Below are 18,137 nucleotides of genomic sequence, written 5' to 3' on the forward strand. Positions count from 1 at the left end.
ATCGAGGCTTGTACTGCTCGTCTGACTACCAACGTCATTCTAGAGATCTTGGCAAATTGAATCCGCATAGGGAATGATGATCCACAGCGAATGTGGTTCACGATCCTGCGCGGATGTTGAACCCCCGAAGCCGCCACGCCTCTCATTGGTGGTCTTTCCATGATTCTGCTGCGCAACGTCGGACAATCTCAGAGCGACCCCTCTTGGACTCCATTCTTATACAAGTCGTGAAAGAGATGAAGTCCTCACCCAGATCTGTCTACCTTGCGGTGCATACCATACTCACTCGAATTCAAGAGCCATGAAAACTCCTCCAATCGCTTCTTCGCCAGAAAATGCTTCAGTGCTGCGCTCAGACTTCTTTTGGGGCTTTGCAACAGCTGCAGCTCAAGTCGAAGGTGCTTGGGATGCCGACGGGAAGGGCGACTCGATATGGGACAAGTTTTCGCGTATCCCTGGCAGGGTCATAGACGGAAGCACCAATGCTGATGCGACTTGTGCTTACGACCTGTATAAAGACGACGTCCAGCTCCTGAAGAAGCTAGGTGTCAATTCTTACCGTTTCAGTCTTGCGTGGAGTCGCATTATACCTCTGGGCGGCAAAGATGATCCGATCAATGAAGCTGGTCTCCAATACTACAGCAACCTTGTCGACGAGCTAATAGCTAACAACATCACTCCCTTTGTCACTTTGTTCCATTGGGACACCCCACAAGCGCTGGAAGACAGATACGGCGGTATGCTCGATCAAGCCCGGTACACTCCAGACTTTGAACGTTATGCTCGTGTCTGCTTCGCTGCTCTGGGCGATCGCGTCAAGCACTGGATCACCTACAACGAGCCAGGAGTTTACACGCTTGCTGGATATGCTGCGGGAGTTCACGCACCTGGTCGCTCTTCCCTTCCTGAGCGCGATGATCCTGGAGACAGCAGTACCGAGCCTTTCATCGTCGCCCATACCGAGCTAGTCAGTCACGCTCGTGCTGTCAAAATTTATCGCAAGGAGTTCAAGCCAACACAGAAAGGCGTTATTGGTATTACTCTCCACGGCAACTACAGCGCGCCTTGGGACGAGAATGATCCGAAAGACGTCGAGGCTGCTGACCGAGCTCAACAATTCGAGATTGCCTGCTTCGCTGATCCGATCTACGGTTCTGGTGATTATCCACCATGTATGAGAGACCAGCTCGGCGACCGTCTACCGCATTTCACGCCTGAAGAGAAAGCACTTGTCAAAGGTTCTTCCGACTTCTACGGCATGAATAGCTACACCACATTTTACGTTCGTCACCGCGACGAACCTGCTGACATAAACGACCACAAGGGCAACATTACTTTCCACGATACCAACAAAGCTGGTGTGTCTCGCGGTGCAGAAAGCGATACTCCTTGGCTTCGGAGCAATCCTGCCGGCTTCCTCGCTTTGCTCCACTGGATCTGGGATCGCTATCGAACTCCTATCTACATCACCGAAAACGGCACGACTGCTAAAGGTGAACATGACTGGGATCCTACATCAGGCTTCTGGCTAGACGACACATTCCGTCAAGACTTTTTCGAAGGCTATGTGGGCGCTGTAGCAGATGCAGTGAGAAGTGGTGTGGACATAAGAAGTTACTTTGCCTGGACATTCACAGACAACTGGGAGTGGGCTGCTGGCTACACTGATCGTTTCGGTGGTTCTTGGGTTGACTTCGAGAGTAAAGAGAAGACTAGATATCCCAAGAAGTCGGCTTTTGAGCTGGGAAGGATTTTCGAACATTTGATCAAGAAGAATTAAGGTCAGGGTATTCGCGATGAAAAAGCAGAACAGACTCCGTAAGACGAAGAACAAATGGAATCCTCTCAGCCAATCTCTCTGTTGTCTATACAAGTCATACCGCTCCATGAACGATATACTGCTCCACACAGCCAAAAGAACATTAAAGATCTAAACTCGCATACGACGCGGGACCAGGAGCGCGAAGGAAGAGATGAGATCATAGCTTCCAACGGTCTCCATATAGTCAAAACCACTTCATCGCTCACAGACTCGATCAAATCCTCTTCTTTAACCCCACCACTGACCGCTTACCGTCAAGTCTAGTTCAGAAGATAAGATTCATCAGCTTTTCTTGCAGGCACAGCTCAAATGGGAGAACGCGGTAGCTCTAAGATCGAATTATCAGTCAACGGAGAAGGTACGACATGTATGTTCGCCTTCATCCATTGTCCCTTGGAAACGATACTGATCCACCACGAGACAAACAGCCACCGCCTTCCGTAAACTTCCTGACACCTGGCACGGAAGATATCATCTCGCACCACGCACGAACGATGCTCCATGGTGGCAGTTGTTCTTGTGTTATGAGGTTTCCAACTTGTTAGCTGGGGTGGCGGTGGAAAAGGTTGGGCTCAAGAAGCTTTGAGTATTTATGTTAGGAAGTCTAGATTGGGACTTTGATGCCTGTCAAAGCACTGAGTCTTCTTTCCCTCACTGCGACATGTTGTCCTCACACATCTTGTTCCTCGATTGGCGATCTTCCTCCCAGGTAAAATCGCCAAGCAGAACCGCATGCGAATTATTCTTGTCGTTGTCTTCACCTCGGCTTGAGCGCAAGCTCTGCATCTCGACATCAGAGTGATTAGCATCATCTGGCAGTGACACCGGAGCAACATCACCAACGAGCTCAATGCCCCACCTCTTTTTGCCTTCGCTGTCCTTGAATGTACCCATTTGAGCTTTCAGTCTTTGACTTTCGGAGCTCTTACTCTTCCTGCTCCAGAGCTTGTACCATGCTCCTGAGTGTGCTGAGTCTTCAGACCAAGCAAGTAGCTTGTCGCTACTGTGGACAAATGCTATCATACTAGCCAGTGTGTCCACATCTCGAGGAAGTGCCTTATACTGAGCACGATTGACCGAGTACATGACGATTGTGGTGAAGATCAAAAACACCAAGAAAGATGTAGAAAGATAGAAGGCAATAGGCGACATGATCAGCTGCTCTACTGGTACCAGGAGAACGGCTTCGATCTCACGTGGGAGAGGTGTTGCGGCGTCTTGTAGCCCCGTCGCCCCCTGATCTGCGGTGATCTGACCACCAACCGTTACTGGGCCAATTTCTGATGGCAGCTTCTCGCCAATTGGTTGAAAGACCCTGCCTCCAGCGGTGCTGTTCACTTCTTCCGAGGCGAAGTGCTTGAAGAACATACCAAAGGTCTGGTTGGCAAGCTCAATTAGCGTCTTGGGGTCCAGAAGCGCCTCTTTGCTATTATTGGCCAAGGCTAACATGGAGTACGACATGAAATCCGTGTTCAGACCAGGGCCGCGAAGATTGAAAACGCCATCGAAGAGGTTTTCCGGGCCAGAATAGAGCAACATCTCGTTTAACAGGTCTGAAGAATGTGAAGCACCCAAAAGAGATTCCCAGAACATGTAGCCCCAGCTGTTTTGGTCAGCAAAGACATCCGAGCTTGAAAGCAACGTTGACCTACCTCAGAGTAACATTCGTCGACCAATGTGCTTGGTAACTGGTGTCTGTGCCATGATACGAGTAGTAATCTAGCCAGGCCATAGTGGCGTTCTGTGGTGGACTCAGGATGGCGTAGTCTTGCACGACACCTGTCTCGTAGTCAATGTTGATCGAAGCGTTGGCGATCTCAATGACTGGCTTGCAATCTATGGCTGTGACCTGTGGTGGCTTCGACCAGATCAGTCTGTCCACACCATGTTGTTCAACGGGTAGTGTTCCGAGCGGCTGACCCAATATCCACTTGATCCGAGTCGTCGGGATTTGTCCATTCAAAGGATCTGACCAATAGCCAACTACGGAATGTCCCACATCCTCATGCGTGATATTTGTACAACACACTATATCTCTGAGTCCTGGCCCTTGACTGGCAGTATCGTTCAGATAGTAACCAAGATCGAAGCCTTTGGGGATTGACGCTCCATTTGATTTCGATGTATTCTTCAGGTTGACTTCGCCAAGCCACTTCGGTATCTCAGTTGGAACATCTACAGACACACACTCGAGACGGCCACGTAGCGCTGAAGTCTTCAGAGTGATGTTACGCGCAGTGCTGTTCATTCGTGACGTTGCTCCTCGAATGATGTCAGAGTCTAGAGGAGGAAAGCTCCAAGTGTCCTTACTCCAAGGCGGGGTCAAAGCAAGTTGATTTAGCTCAATAGTTGCACCATAGAGCCAGTTCTGGAGAGAGGCGTCAAATACCGAGCTCAGGACTGTTTTCTGAGCAGCACTTGAGCCACGCTGGATAAAGGTGAAGACTTGCGGCGTACTTCGGATTTCCAGTTGACGAGATACATTGAAGGCGTGAGGTACATTTCGTAGCTCACGATCCCACAGGGCTGACATTCCTACAGTGACTACGATCATTAGCTTTTTCCTGAAAGTCAAAGTGCTCCAAGAACTTACAGGCTTCTGTCACAAATGCCCCCACTCCTATCAACGCAAGTAGCCAATGCGAGTGTTTGAAGGCCTTGACAGTGACAAATATTATTGGCGTATTCGTGTATTCCGCCGAGACGGATTTAGATACAGGAGACGGCGACTTGGCCATAGAGATGAAGGGCTGTAGTCTCTTAAAAGTCTCTGCCGCAGCTTTGAACCAAAGCTTGAGTCCGACTGCTACCAACGTCGGTATGATGGAATATGGCGTGAGGGTCGTCGAGAGCTCGAGAGCATGCAGATTCAGAGCTTTCACAAGCACAGTCTGATGAAGACGTCCTTCTCTTGAAAGTATGTATAAGCAGATAAGAACACCAACCAAAACGACAAAGATAGTCAGTAGCATTGACGCCATCCAGATACGGATCATCACTGGTCGAGGGTCTCTCATACTTGTTTCGTATATGGATTGGTTGTCCGAGGACAAGTTTTCTAAATGACAGTTGTCAGTGGCGTAAGCAATTGTGGTTGGCGGAATACACTGACCATCTTTGCCGCGGCTTTTGGCATCATCTGCTGACAATAAACGACCATGCTCTATCTTGAATTGACGCTTGGCCAACAAAATCATCAAGGCATCGTTTGACATTCTGTCAGTGCCATAAAACTCATTCCTAGCGTGGCGGTCTTTGGCGATCAAAGTCGCGACAGCGGTGATACTTCCCGGATCTTGGTAGAGATGTAGCGTACGTTGTGCTGACCGCGTAGTGTATGCCACTATGACAGTACAACCACATGACACGAATAAGAGTACTACAAGGGTAACAGCGATGCTCGAAACAACGATGATACGTCTTTCTAGAACCATAATCTCTCCTGAGCTGCTGTCCACTTGACCCGAAGCTGTGTTTAGCGTTGGAAGCAACATCTCACCAAAGTATTGTTGGTGTAGTCGCGATGCCTTCTCTAATAGAGAGGTACTGTTTATTATCGCGTCAGCATCGTTGTTATAGTCAGGATCGGCCGCAATAGCCAATAGTGGTCCTGTATATGGGGGCGTTACAAGGGTCGTCGTGCTGAAGAATTTTTTCGACCAATTGGTTTGGAGAAAGTTGTCTTCCAAAACAGACAGATCGTATTGATTGGGATCCAAGGGCTTTCGTTGGGCTACAAATTCCTTGTTGTCAAAGTCAACAGTCGTCGCTTCTCCTCTGATGCTGACCGTCACGTTGATATTTGCTGAGAAGAAGTCGGCCTTACAGATATAGCCTGTTGACTTGAACACTTCTGACACGAGGTCGTTCCCGACTAGGCTCTTGACAAGGATGGTCGATCGGTCACCACAATTTCCAGCACGAGGCCATAAGGCATGATCGCCTCTCATCCATCCGCCATAGTAAAAGTGTGATGTTTCGAAGTCCTCCGCGATCGTCATATTACAACCATCAGACGAACCCAATTTGACGGTTGTCAATGCAGTTTCATCGGTCGTCGAATTGGCTCTAGAGAAATTGATTACATCGAGAGGCTCACAATCTAGCTCCGCCTTGAAGACAATTGTATGAGAGTTCCACTGCTGAGAACCAAATTCATTGAAGAAGTTGGCTCCAGTGGGAGAGTCCGTATGAGAAGGCCAGAAGGGCAGGACTGCAAACTGTGGATTTATCCATGCCGAGGTGGTCTTGTTCAGGATTGAGCTTGCGATAGTGCGGAACCCGACAGTATCAAAAGTATCTGTCTGCCAGGAGATGTCGGCAGCTGGTTGTGCCTTGTGGAAGATTGTGTCTCTTACGGTCGTGATACTCACTGGGGAGAGAAGACCGGCGGATAGAGGAGACACCACCAGAAGAACGAGGATGTTTGCAATGGAAGCAGAGAATAGAGCAAAGCTGCGGACGCCATTATTTTTCTCTTGGCTTAAAGCATCGAAAGGGTCGTTCCACCAGGACCTAACTGGGAAACAGAGTGTATAAGCAGCAGCGGCGCCTCCGTGTCTTGACATACGAGCAAAGATCTCTGTCCTTCGGATGTCATTAAGCATAGAGCCCACCAGTATTGCGTATGCGGTGGCGATCAAAGTTGGCGAGAAACGCCAGCCGAAGAAAAGTGTGGAGGAATCTTTGTCATTTCCCAGTCCATCATTACGAGCAGACAAGAACAAAAGGACTAGGACCAGGATCCCGAGTCCGCATGATAAGGCGATGAGGAAGGTGAGATACGGAAGTCGTAGTGTCAATGGAAGCCAATCCGCCTTCTGTGTCGGATCTGAGAACTCTTCTCCGACTACCACAACATCATTTTTACTCGTATCCAGGCAAGAGCGACTGTCTCTTTCAAGAAGGGATTGCACTTCGGCCTCAGGCACAGCATCATCTCCAGCAGCGCTGCGAGCGCCCGAGACTGATCTCAAGCTTGGCGTCGTAATTGTCGCATTTCCATGGCTCTGGACGGTGTCTCCGTCACCGTCCTCCCCTGTGCGAATGGCCAGATATTGATATTCAACGCTTGAAGGTGGCATACTTTACGGCTTGTGCTTCAGTGAAGCCAGGTAAGTAGTACATCTTGCGGGAGCTTATCATGTAACTTCTTTCGCGAGAAGGCATTCGACTTAATTTATTGTTGCATTAGGCTGCATCGTGGCGACGTGTGACAAGGCTGATGGGCTTCAAGACGATCCCAATCGCTCTAATTCATCGCGCTCAACTCTGTGTGTGCTAGGTAAGTGGGACTACAGCGCCACTCGTGAGAAGCTGGAGATCACAAAGTCTGTAAATTCTTTCCTTTACCGAATCCATGATTGCTTTCGTGGTCTGTGTACTTGCTCCTCGGCGTGTTGAGCGCTTTTCAATCTATTGCTGGGGTCAGACCTGCAGTGTCAGCGCTTTCTGCGAAACAAATCAGAGACGACCCGCATGATCGCCTTCCCGTTGGCCAAAAGAAGGCGAGGCTGTCCATGGGCTTCGCTCCGTTTCTCAAGCACAAAGCTATCTCGCCAGGCGCTTGTCTGCCTAGACACTTGTGAAAGAAGTAGACACGCAGCCAGCAAAATATTTTGACTTTCAAATCATAAAACATACAGCAGCAGGGATTCCCACGTGGTCACCCACCGTAGTACTAATCTGCCGTTCAACTGCTTATGTATGGCAGAGCGGACGGGATGCCCAGTTTTCAGCTGACTGTGGCCGTATGTATCTGATTTGCAGTTTGCAGAGAATATCATGATCCGCTCCGCATAGGTAGAAGCGCTCAGACCCCGCTGTGTGCAATTAGACAAGTCCTAGGAACATCTCCTCCTTGAGCTCTGTGTAGCCGGCGAGTGTCTATAGATCGTAGCCTGTTACATTGTTGTGGTTGTTGTTGTTGCTCGACGGCAACTTAGTCCTGGATGCCTAGCGGCAAAGTTCTATTCGTGACGGTCGTGATATGCTCTCTCGCTTTCTCTCTCTGGGTATCATATTTTCTCCTCATCTTCGGCAGCTTGGTTCTTACTCTTCCTCATCTTATTTCATCGTCTAATGCCCCTCTCCTTTCTCTTGCGCGCCAGTATGCGCTTGTGTTTGACCATCTTCTTCGTGCGTGCTGTTTGGCTGTTGCTGTTGCGCCATGACGTTCTCGAACATTGACCAAAGCCCTTCGACTTGGCCGAATTCGTTGCCGACCTGTGCGTTCCATGGTCAGCATTTTCTTCTCGGCATGCTGACGACTGCTCAACGCAGAATAGTGTAAGGGCGGTTGTGTTTTGAGATGGCGTTTGGAAGATTGGTAGGAAGAGGCTCCAACACGTACAGCGATGACGCTTTCGAGACTTCGATTCAAAGTATTCATGTTTTGAAGCACTTGCTCTAGATTCTGCGCAGAGTTAGCGTACTGTCGCATAAGAAGGCTAGGGTGCCATTACTGTTGCGACATCTTGGAGTACAAGTTCACGTTGTTGCTCGAAATATGTCTTTTCGCCTTGCGGCCTGTTGTTCGTGGACATTGTGGTGTTTTTATCTTCCCAGTCCCGATGATATGGGCATGCGACAACAATTGAAGGTAGATGAGGTATACTCGTCAATTGTTTACCTCGAATATCGAAATGCGGGACCTGGATGGTTGGAGGACCGTGCACCCAATGCCTGCCAAGACCGACTCTCAAGCTATTTTCTTCGCGTTTTCTGCTTCCCTCTTTCTTGCACCACAGCAGACGTGTCTACTGTGTTGATCACAGTAGACACGTCTGCTGAACGACTAAGGTAGTAAGTCAAAAACGTTCTCCCCAAGCCCCCATCACTTGAATGATGCATAAAGAATTCTGCAATTCGGACTTTGGCAGTCTTTTTCGGAAGACCGCATGCCGACAGAACTATTCACAATCACAATACCTCTGACTCCTATCTTCCAACTTTGCATTCTTACATCAACTTCACTTGTTGTGGAATCATGCTAACAAGGTATAAAGGTCACTCAGCGCTTTATCGCTGCTCCAGAGGACTGCTATCGCCCGAGGGGAGTTTGTCCTACACAATTTATATCTGCTTATCCAATTGCATTCTCCTTGGTCACGTCACACTGTTCCCGACTTTATTCATTCATTAGCACATATGATCATGCCTCTTATCATCAGTGCTCTAGGCTCTCGTTCGGAGCGAGAACTCGATGTTATCTGCAATTATAGACCGACCCTGTCATACACCGGTTGGCTATGGGTGACAAGACTAGTACTTAGGACTCACAATTACATGAAAACCAAGCAACGAATCACAGTCTGAGTATAAAGATGGGTGGTAAAGGTGGTGTCTGTTATTTATTCTCTGCCGTACTTAATTGCCCGATGAATCTCTTCGATTCACACCCTTCTTGGTGATGGACTATCGCTTACTCCGACAGACCGATGTGCTTCCTATTTCTCCTCACGATAGCGCGCAACTTGGCCTCCATGTCGTCAGCGAAGCGAGCAGATTCGGCCAACCTCTTCTCCAGGTCTTCGACCGTGACGACCTCAAGTTCCTTGACAACTTCGGCCTTCTCGATGCTCTCTTGAGAAGGATCGATGGGTGTCTTGGTCTGAGTTGATGCAGAGTCAGAACACACCTCATCGGTCTCGTCAGAGGAGGAGACAGTCTCGAAGACCTTCTCTTTTCCCTTTTCCTTTTCCTTGGACTCGTTTTCGTTGTTGAGATTGGTGAGTCTTGAGGCGTCATGGTAAGCGACCATGTGTCTCTGCATCATTTCACGAGCTTCGACCACAGTGAGATGCTTAGGGACAACGTCGACTTCGTAGTTGGACTCGATCTTGACGTAAGGGCTGGTGTGGTTCAACCCGGCGACGTTGCGGATCATCTTCTTGATGAGCAGGGACTGCATCTCTAAGTTCTTGTGGTACTGGCTGGTGTCCATGGGGATGACGGTACGAGGGGTCTGCTCAGCCGACTTTTCGGCGTCAGACTGGACGGTCTCCTTGGTGATCTTCTCGGAGTTCTCCATGGTGTCGAGGGTGGATTGCTTTTGCTGAGATCTTGGACTTCGATTGAAGAGACTGGGTAGTATATCTCGACGTCTAGGTGGCTGCTGTCGATTGTCAACAACGAGCTGCGGTCACGTGGAATGCTCGGGTTCAACTGACCTTGCGCATGCGCCTTGTTACGAAACGCTTTGGAGACGATAAAACACTGCAGTCGCGCGTCCGAGAAGATGAAGAGCTGATCGAAGGCGACAATCAAGCGATGTTGTCGACAAGAGTTCGTGTTCGAAATCTGCCCTCGTTTGTTTGGATTTGGTGGCTAGCTCGGCGCCGAGTGAAGTTGGACAATTCGATCGATCGTCAAGATTCCAGGTTTGCGCGTATTTCACACGTTAAAGTGAACGGCAACGATCGAGGGCTTTCGAGATGGAGAAACAATCACGGAGAGCGAGGTGAGAGCTGTTTCGACGACCCCTGGAGGAGACTGCTTGTGTGTATCAAGGAGAAGTTTCGTCCCTGCCTTCAGTCGATCGTGGTTGTCTCAAGTTCTCTCGTGGGTCATATGTAAGAGTGAACGGTAATGATCACGGAATTTCGAGATGGGAAGATGGTCACAAGAGCCCTGAACGAGACTGCTCATCTATATCGAAAATCAGAACTCGCCCCTGCTTTCACGCAACGGAGACTTCTTGGAAGAGCTACTTGAATCTTGCCATATCGCAGGTCAGACATTCAATGAGCGTGGTGTTTATATGAGAGAAAGACTAGTTAGAGAACAGCAGGTTGTGTAAACATATTTTGTCCTTTCCTTCGCTATCTTCTTTGCAAGTGTTTTTGTTGTTTTACGTCCTCGGAGTAATCGGGCACTGCCTTTTCAAAAAAGATGGAAGTAGAGACAGCGTACAAAGGAAATATGTGCCTAGTTGATAGGTCATATCCAGAGCATCGCTTATGTTGAAGGCCTCTACAAGACCAAAAGAAAATCAGAGAAGAGGAAAAGGCGAGTTCAAATATCCTCAGTCCTTGCCAACCCTCATGGCGCTAGAAACAATAGGCAGATATGGAGAGGTGCTCAATATGAGGGCCTCTTAAGTCCAGCTACTCAAGGGCTCAGTAGTGAACGAGCGCAGAGTTCCATCAACTTAGTATGTCAATATCGTCGTGAGCAACGCCGCGCTTGATGACCAGAGCCACCTACGTAGCCGGACCAAAGGGCCCTCGTATCAATCAGTCCTCCATCGCTACCAGCCGGACACAACGAGATCTAAGCGATAGAGGTTAAGAGGCATCTTGGACGGTTCCCTAAGGAGTGGTTGTTGGATTGCCCACGACGTCAGCGAATCCAAGGGCAGTCATGACGCGCTTAACAGCCTTCAGATCACGACCGGAGTCCAGATATACAGCACCAATGACAGCCTCTACGATAGTCGCAGCGGAATGCTTGGGTATACATGCTCCTGAAAGTTCGACCCAGGAAAGAAGACCTGTCTCTTGGGCGACCACCTTTAGGTGTTTGTTACTTAGGTGAGATTCTCGCAGACGCGACCAGCCAGCTGTACAAGTCAGGTAAAATCAGTATGTGACTGGTGACTGTCAGGACTGACTAACCTGGCTTGCTGCTGGGACGATCAAACCACTTTTCTGCTACGACGAGAGCCATCACAACGTCTCCGAGTATGGCAAGCCTTTGATTACTCTCTTTGGCCTGAAGCCACCAATGATGAATGGCTCGGGCGTGACGACTTGGAGAGACTCCCACAGGTAGGCCTTGTCTCTTTTCTTGAACTCATAGTTGAGTATAGCCTCGACCTTTGCAAGTCGTAAAAGCTGTTGGTCAAGCTTGCTCATGCTTCTGCCTGTATTGGTGTGTATCTCCCAAGCACAGGCGGCATACGACTGTATTTACGCTACTTGCTCGGATGCAGGTCTCCCACTTGTAACTCGACGAAGACTGTAATGATGTCAACAACTGCCTCGCTTGAGCTAGTTGATCAGAACTCTGTTCAAGTCTAGCTTTACGATGGTCCACGTCTGGCCAAAATAATGCTTTTCTTGTTTCCGGGAGTCTTATTGGGTAATTCGTACTTGACCATGCGCCGTGTTTATCCAGACTCGAGATGTAATTTTGACCGACACTTGGTAAGCTCATGCCGGAGTTTTCCTCTTATTCTTGGTCGGTCGAGAGGAGACCTGATTGAAATGCAAACAATAGTATTAATGCTCATAAGGGGGTATCCAGATATTATCTAATCTTGTCATCCAAACACATCCAGGTCGTGACCTAATATAACCAACAAAATTGAAACGAGAAAATACAAAAATGCAGCAGAATCCTTCCCATACCAGCTGTTCTCGAACAGCCGTGAATATTGTCCATTAGACACAACTACCACGCAGTGCCCTGACTCTTGTATGCGCCAGCATCGAGACCAGGGATTGAGAAACCATAACCTTGAGTATGGCCCTCGCGGTCGCTGGGCGAGATCTCGACCTTGATGCAGACGTCAAGGCCGTCGGGACCACCAAGACCGGTGTTTTGAAGGCCCTCAGCAGCGGGGTGAGTAGTACCAGCCTGTTGCTCGCCCGCGTGCAAAGCATTGCGAGGGTTGTCTCCAGCTGGGAATCGAGTTGCGGTCAGGGTAGAGGCACCATTTGTGTGGCCATTGGTGTGACCATTAGCATGACCATTAGTGGTGCCGTTTGTTGCGGCGTCAACAGCAGCTGTGGCAGAAGATCCGATGCCACTATGCGACTCGGCGATGATCGCGTAATTGCGACTGGGCATCGTGCAGTGGTTCTTGTCCTTTGTCTTGTTCTTGATGTCGTCACGTTCATGGCCAGGGTCCTTATCGAACAGATTGAGCAGCGTTTCATCCGTGTCGTGATCGAGATGATGGATCTTGTTGCGACTAGCGAGCAAGTTTGCGACAGCCGAAGGAGGAGGCTTGTTGGTAATGGCAGACGAAACGATGTTGGCCATGTAGCGCCAGTCTTGCTCAATAGGAATATTAAGTTTGGGGTTGCTGTAGAAGCGACCTAAAGCTGCGAGATGAACGTCACCACCGAGGATCGAGACACGAACACCATGTCTCTTTGCCAGGTCTTGCAAACGCTGGATCAGCTCTCTGCGCTCAGTCTTGTGCTGATGAGCTGTGTAGTGATCATCCAAATCGTCGAGAAGATCCACTTGGCCATCGAATTGGTTAAAGAATCCACCAGCTACTCCGAATCTCTTGTTAAGGAAACGGAGAGGGCCAATGAGAGGCGATTGGAGGATGTTCTCCAACCACTGCAGACGTGGGTACGCGATTGGAACACCGAGCAGTAGAATCAAATGCTTGATGGCAGGGTTTGCCTGAAGCTCAGCGGAAGTGCGCTGGAAGATTTGATCGTAGGTCTCGGGGTAGTTGATCTGATGTCTGGTTCGCTCGGTTCTAGCATCAACACCAACGAAGGCGATACGTGCACCAAGCTGACAGTACATGGATCTACTGCGCTCTTCGACGTAAGGACCGGGCTTCGAACCAATGATGTACGACGGCTCTTCTTGGCCGCTGGTCTTGACGAATGCATCGTTCAGTTGAACAGCATCGGGCGAAGCTGTACCGTGCTCGTTGGCGTGCACGGTCTGGGGTGCGTCAGTAGTAAAGGTACTCTTCGGCGGCGCAAGATGGTGCTGGAAGAGCAAGTAGTACTTGTGAGCTACACCACCGATACCTCTGAAGACGGCACATCTCATGAAATGGTCAGTGTAGCTACCGAAGCCGTCAATGATGTCGTGATCATCCCAGATGTTGAGCTGAGGGATCTGACCGTTTGCGAAAGAGAAGGGCTCAGTCCCGTACCAGCGGACGTAATTATTAAAGTAGTAATCGTCGCACTTGGCGCGCAGGTCTTCGTTGAAAGGGAAGTGACGTCTTTTGTGAGGCGAACCGATGTCAGTCCATGGCTTCAGAGGACCGTCCACTCTAACACCGTCGTTGTAGATCTGATCACCTCCGCCGATCATTACGTGGAAAGGCTTCTTCTCGTGCATGCGCAAGACGTCGTTCCACAGAGCGCAGCCAGACCACGCATCAGTATCAGTACCGACTGAGAAGCCGTTACAAGAGTGGAACATGATTCTCATTGACTCGGTCTTCGAAGGGATGTAGAACGACTTGGGACCAGGAGTGCCCGTCTTCTTGGAGTCAACATATTTGGCGCCAGGGATACCGTACTCCCATTTCGACTCTTGAGCCAGGAATGGCACTTGGATGTCGAAACGCCAGAAGGCACTCTTAGGATCCTCGTACAATTTCACACCGTCGACTTCCTGTGAGTGTTGAATGGCACCAGCGCTGCGGATGACAAGCTGAGGGGCTCTTTGACCAGGGGTCGTGACAATCAAGACGCTTCCATGCCACGAAGGATTGTCGGTCGACTGGCCGCTCATGTATCTGTAATTGAGCAGAGGTCCACAAAGTATCTCGAGATGTTTCGATGTACTCAGAATCTGAGGACCCTCGCCAACCCCTGTAACACCGCCTTCTCTTGAATTTGATACCGGTCGCTGGGTCGTATCGGCATTTACGGTATGGTCAGGGCGGAAGTTTGGATCTTGGTGACGGCCGAGGGCATGTTTGATGGCGTCCGAGGTGGCTCCAGATACGGTTGAGTTGTAGTCACCAGCGCCATACGCTGCGTTTGCATGCTGGCGGTCAGAATTGGTAGGCACATTCTGTTGGTGCTCCAACTGGTCCTCGAAGCGGCGTTCGGAATTCATACTTTCAGGACGGCCAAAGGTGCAATCTCTTCGACAACGACCAGAAGGGGTAGTATAAGAACAAAAAGGTCAGAAAGACTTGCAGCGAGGGCTGTCTCGCCACGCCAATTTTTCTACATTGTTTCAATGCTGCCAACCACCTTCCTGCCTTGATTACCTTAACAACGGGCCTTGGCTGACGACGGGTATATCCAGATCTGTGGTACAGCCAAGATGGCCAAGAGATTGAAGCGTCAGTTCGGCGCGCGCGTGTTTCGTTTCGTTATTTCCATGAGACCAACACGCAACAAGTACAACAGTCACCGTGCCATTCTTCATCAGTGTGGTTCATTTCCGAATCGCCTTTCGAATTCGATTGATATATTGAGTCGATGACATGGCTGTAGGATTGTAAGACGATTATTCCCTTGATGAGACGTGAGCCTGGCGTCTGCCTCTTTTGTTCGACGCGTCGCAGCCAGCCAGCCGGCCCAATCGGATGCTTCCCGGATAGTAATCTCCTTCCCATCGAAATGCTTCTCCTCCGCCCTATCAAATAGTCGTGAAATAGTGTCTCCGGCCTTTTGAAAATTCATCGCTGCGTCTCTGTTCGTATCTCACGGATCCTACGCATCTTGCAGCTGCTACATTCTTGTCTTGTCACGAAGGATCCTCAAGAATCTTCGGCCGTTCTGCTGAGAATCCGTATGTTCACCGCAACCCAAGCGATCGCCATCGATGCGCCTGATGATTAAGTCTCGGCCAGCCACACTCTGGTTTCGACATCTCTTAGTCGATCAAGACCATCTCAAGCGATCGGTGGCCCTTTCTTGCTTCAGTCTTGTTTTCAAGATTGATCTTCAGACGCTTGCGACCTTGACCTGCAAGAGCAGTCTCGCCATCGCTGCCGTGTTGCTTTGTCTGATCATCTTCTCCGCAAACGATGACTGTCTACGCTTAGGCAAGGGCGATGGGATAGTCTTCCAAGCAGATCTGTCACCAGCTGCGGGAATCACGACCTCGACCTTCGCCCTGACACGAGGGGCAGTCTTGAGCTTTCTTCTTGAGGCTGTCATCGATCGAGTCTGACGGCGTGGTCTCGTCTCCCTCGCCGTGTGTTCTAACTCCAGGTCGAAGTATGCCTTCTTTCGGTTTTTAGTGTCGACAGTGCTTTTGCCTGATGTTCTCTTCTCGTTGTAAGTTACGGGCTGCCTGCGTACGCGGAGGTCGTATCTCGGCTTCTTTTGTGTGGTCGAGATTTGTTCACTCTCAGTCTCCATGCGTCCCTGCCTCACCAAGTCCCGGAGACTCGGCTGAGGTTCGTCCGTCAGATCAACAAAGTCCATCTCGGCGACGGGTGTTGGATTCGATGCGAACATTCCGAATCGTCTACGCTGCATACTCTCCGAGGATTTTGAGTGTGTGCTGAGTGTCCTAGGTGTATCGTCTCTGGTCTTGTCTTGATCTTGATCTTGAGCGTCTTCTGCATCGTCTTCTTCTTCGTCGTCGTCGTCGTCAGGGTTGTTGTCATGGATGTCGTCAAGCGCTTGATCACTCCGGATGTCGACAGGCTGGGCAGATTCTCTTCCTTCGGAGCCAGATTTGCCTTCAGAGCCAGGATTGCGAGACGCGATCGTCCAGCGCTCATCACTCCTGATCTTTTCGTTACGAGCTTTTCTGCGAGCCTTGTCGACTTCAATGTCGTCGTCAGAATGCTGATAGTTGGAGCTCTGACTACTGGCCCAGCTATGGGCTCTCGTGAGAGTCTTCGTCGGTTGACTGTCGACTTCTCTGCCATGACTGTCGTCGACCAGCTCGGTAGTGTTTAGGGCGACAGAAGCTTCGACTGACGCTCTGACGGTATCGTGGTCGCCTTCCTGATCCTGACGCAGTGAGGCATAATATCTTTGAGCCCCCAGCAGATGCATAGCTCTGAAACCCTCGGCTGTAACGATCTCAGCAATAGTGTCTTGCCACATATACGGCGTCCTACCTCGGTTGTTGATCTGAATCAAGTCTTCGTCTTCTTCATTATTTCTCTCTGGAGTTTGAGCTGTCCAACCATCAATACACGAAGAAACGCAAGCTCTCGAAAGGCCTTACCGAATCTCTTCAGCTGAGCCAAGAAGACTGCATCGACTCCGTTCTTGCTGCCGGTACCTTGAGGCCTCATCCCGTCGTCATCGTCTTCCCCATTGGCTTTGTCGCTGTCGTCTTGAGCTATGCGATATCAGCGGTCTGTAGAGATATACTCTCGGATGGCAGGCTTACCGTATCTCCGTATTTCACTGACGAATAGAGCGTCTACATCGCTGTCGTCGTCATCGATTGTGAGGACTAACGCATGTCAGCAGTCAGGCGATAGCCGAAGCTCACTAGCAATGCCATCGTACCGGTGCTTCTGTCAATTGTCTTTGGTACTCCAGCCTCGTCAGTAACAGAGCTCGACATAGCGACAGCGTTGGCGTTGGCGTCACTAGGTTTGTCGACCTTTCGAGAAGTCATCCTGTGCTTGACTTTGTATCTGCGAGTGAATACTTCGGGCTCTAAGTCGCTTTCGGAGTCGATAGTGTGGATGCTTCGGAGTATCTCGTCTTCTGGATCTCTCTGGCGGTAGACATCTTCGTAATAAGGTAGTCTGCGCGTGTGAAGGCGTTTGGGGGTGCGAAACCAGCCTTTTGCCTGGAGCATGTCGTATCGATAGGTTTAGTGGGAGGTGATGATCGCGGAGGTTTGGGTGATGAGAGTCGACGTTGGCTTTGAGAAGTTATCGCTCTTGGGCCGGCCCAGAGAGGTATCGACCACAGAGATGGTGATGAATGATAGGAGAGTTGATCAAGGTGAAAAGTAAGATGGTGTGAAGGAAAGAAGAGCAGCCAAAAATAAAGTCAGAACTGAGAAGGTAGGTATCGTGAATGTCCAAGGTAAGAGATGAATAACGTGTTGGACCAGACAACAGCCGAAGAGTTAAGTGTGACTGCAACTAAAAGCACTATCATTCACTGTCGGGTTACTTTTTGGTGCGAGCTGAAGCTAGAGTGAGGCTCTGATAATCAAGGATAAGAGCCTCAAGAAGCCAAGACTGGAAAGGGAGGGACGAGTACACAGCAGGATCAGGTGTTGGGAGGCTGAGAGATCGTGGCAGAATCTGAGGAAGTCTGGCCCATACAGACAAAAATCACTGCGCGCCCTCTAGTGCACATTGTGCGTACATTCGGAGGATTTGCTTCACAAGAGGTTGTCACTGCGCAAGAGACTATCACTTTGCTGCTAGGGACAATCCTCACCAACCCTGTGGACGCCTGGGTCTAAAACCAATCACCAACACCCCTGATTTAAAGACGATTGACGTCGCGACAGCACAGCCCCCAACCTGCCTTTCGGATTTAGCTTCATTCAGCATGCTGAGCATCAACAGCGCCGTCAGAACTAGCATGGAGAAGCTTGCCCTCGAACATGTAAGCTGTTGCAGTCTCGACAGCGGATACACCGCGGACAATGTACAGGCGAAACTGATCACCGCTCTCGCCGACAAACAAAAGGCAGAACAGATCGCTGCTTT

The 18,137-nt window shown here is 49.9% G+C and overlaps 6 protein-coding genes across 6 annotated transcripts; 1 reads left to right on the plus strand and 5 right to left on the minus strand.

Moving 5' to 3' along the window:
* Positions 1-301: 301 nt before the first annotated feature.
* AUEXF2481DRAFT_98454 (glycoside hydrolase family 1 protein) lies at positions 302-1,780 on the plus strand (the record flags this gene model as incomplete). The annotated part of the gene is made up of 1 exon (XM_013487527.1): positions 302-1,780. One exon carries the CDS (start codon positions 302-304, stop codon positions 1,778-1,780), a length of 1,479 nt encoding a protein of 492 aa, XP_013342981.1.
* A 353-nt stretch (positions 1,781-2,133) lies between these two features.
* On the minus strand, positions 2,134-6,466 carry AUEXF2481DRAFT_40839 (uncharacterized protein). The gene is made up of 4 exons (XM_013487404.1): positions 4,935-6,466; positions 4,416-4,880; positions 3,475-4,366; positions 2,134-3,425 (listed from the first exon to the last, which is right to left on the minus strand). The coding sequence occupies exons 1-4, from the start codon at positions 6,427-6,429 to the stop codon at positions 2,474-2,476; spliced, it is 3,804 nt and encodes a 1,267-aa protein (XP_013342858.1). The 5' UTR covers positions 6,430-6,466; the 3' UTR covers positions 2,134-2,473.
* A 1,215-nt stretch (positions 6,467-7,681) lies between these two features.
* AUEXF2481DRAFT_263436 (uncharacterized protein) lies at positions 7,682-8,432 on the minus strand. The gene is made up of 3 exons (XM_013487528.1): positions 8,287-8,432; positions 8,175-8,237; positions 7,682-8,047 (listed from the first exon to the last, which is right to left on the minus strand). Exons 1-3 carry the CDS (start codon positions 8,365-8,367, stop codon positions 7,901-7,903), a joined length of 291 nt encoding a protein of 96 aa, XP_013342982.1. The 5' UTR covers positions 8,368-8,432; the 3' UTR covers positions 7,682-7,900.
* An 813-nt stretch (positions 8,433-9,245) lies between these two features.
* AUEXF2481DRAFT_5757 (uncharacterized protein) lies at positions 9,246-9,854 on the minus strand (the record flags this gene model as incomplete). The annotated part of the gene is made up of 1 exon (XM_013487282.1): positions 9,246-9,854. The coding sequence occupies one exon, from the start codon at positions 9,852-9,854 to the stop codon at positions 9,246-9,248; it is 609 nt and encodes a 202-aa protein (XP_013342736.1).
* Positions 9,855-12,217: 2,363 nt separating this feature from the next.
* Positions 12,218-14,596, minus strand: AUEXF2481DRAFT_66378 (uncharacterized protein; the record flags this gene model as incomplete). Its single annotated transcript, XM_013487481.1, has 1 exon — positions 12,218-14,596. The coding sequence occupies one exon, from the start codon at positions 14,594-14,596 to the stop codon at positions 12,218-12,220; it is 2,379 nt and encodes a 792-aa protein (XP_013342935.1).
* Positions 14,597-15,303: 707 nt separating this feature from the next.
* On the minus strand, positions 15,304-16,733 carry AUEXF2481DRAFT_264164 (uncharacterized protein). Its single transcript, XM_013487529.1, has one exon. It carries the CDS (start codon positions 16,552-16,554, stop codon positions 15,436-15,438), a length of 1,119 nt encoding a protein of 372 aa, XP_013342983.1. The 5' UTR covers positions 16,555-16,733; the 3' UTR covers positions 15,304-15,435.
* Positions 16,734-18,137: the final 1,404 nt, after the last annotated feature.

Source organism: Aureobasidium subglaciale, assembly GCF_000721755.1.
Source record: "Aureobasidium subglaciale EXF-2481 unplaced genomic scaffold scaffold_13, whole genome shotgun sequence".
Classification (NCBI taxonomy): domain Eukaryota; kingdom Fungi; phylum Ascomycota; class Dothideomycetes; order Dothideales; family Saccotheciaceae; genus Aureobasidium; species Aureobasidium subglaciale.

What these genes read in the sequence shown, in the direction of transcription:
- AUEXF2481DRAFT_40839 (XM_013487404.1), bottom strand. Translation starts at nt 6,429, where the DNA reads ATGCTTAATGACATCCGAAGGACAGAGATCTTTGCTCGTATGTCAAGA. An exon ending in CAAAAGCCGCGGCAAAGATG is followed by an intron (nt 4,881 to 4,934) that starts GTCAGTGTATTC and finishes ACTGTCATTTAG; the next exon opens with AAAACTTGTCCTCGGACAAC. An exon ending in TCGACGAATGTTACTCTGAG is followed by an intron (nt 3,426 to 3,474) that starts GTAGGTCAACGT and finishes TGACCAAAACAG; the next exon opens with CTGGGGCTACATGTTCTGGG.
- AUEXF2481DRAFT_263436 (XM_013487528.1), bottom strand. Translation starts at nt 8,367, where the DNA reads ATGTCCACGAACAACAGGCCGCAAGGCGAAAAGACATATTTCGAGCAA. An exon ending in TACTCCAAGATGTCGCAACA is followed by an intron (nt 8,238 to 8,286) that starts GTAATGGCACCC and finishes AACTCTGCGCAG; the next exon opens with AATCTAGAGCAAGTGCTTCA. An exon ending in GTCTCGAAAGCGTCATCGCT is followed by an intron (nt 8,048 to 8,174) that starts GTACGTGTTGGA and finishes TGGAACGCACAG; the next exon opens with GTCGGCAACGAATTCGGCCA.
- AUEXF2481DRAFT_264164 (XM_013487529.1), bottom strand. Translation starts at nt 16,554, where the DNA reads ATGTGGCAAGACACTATTGCTGAGATCGTTACAGCCGAGGGTTTCAGA.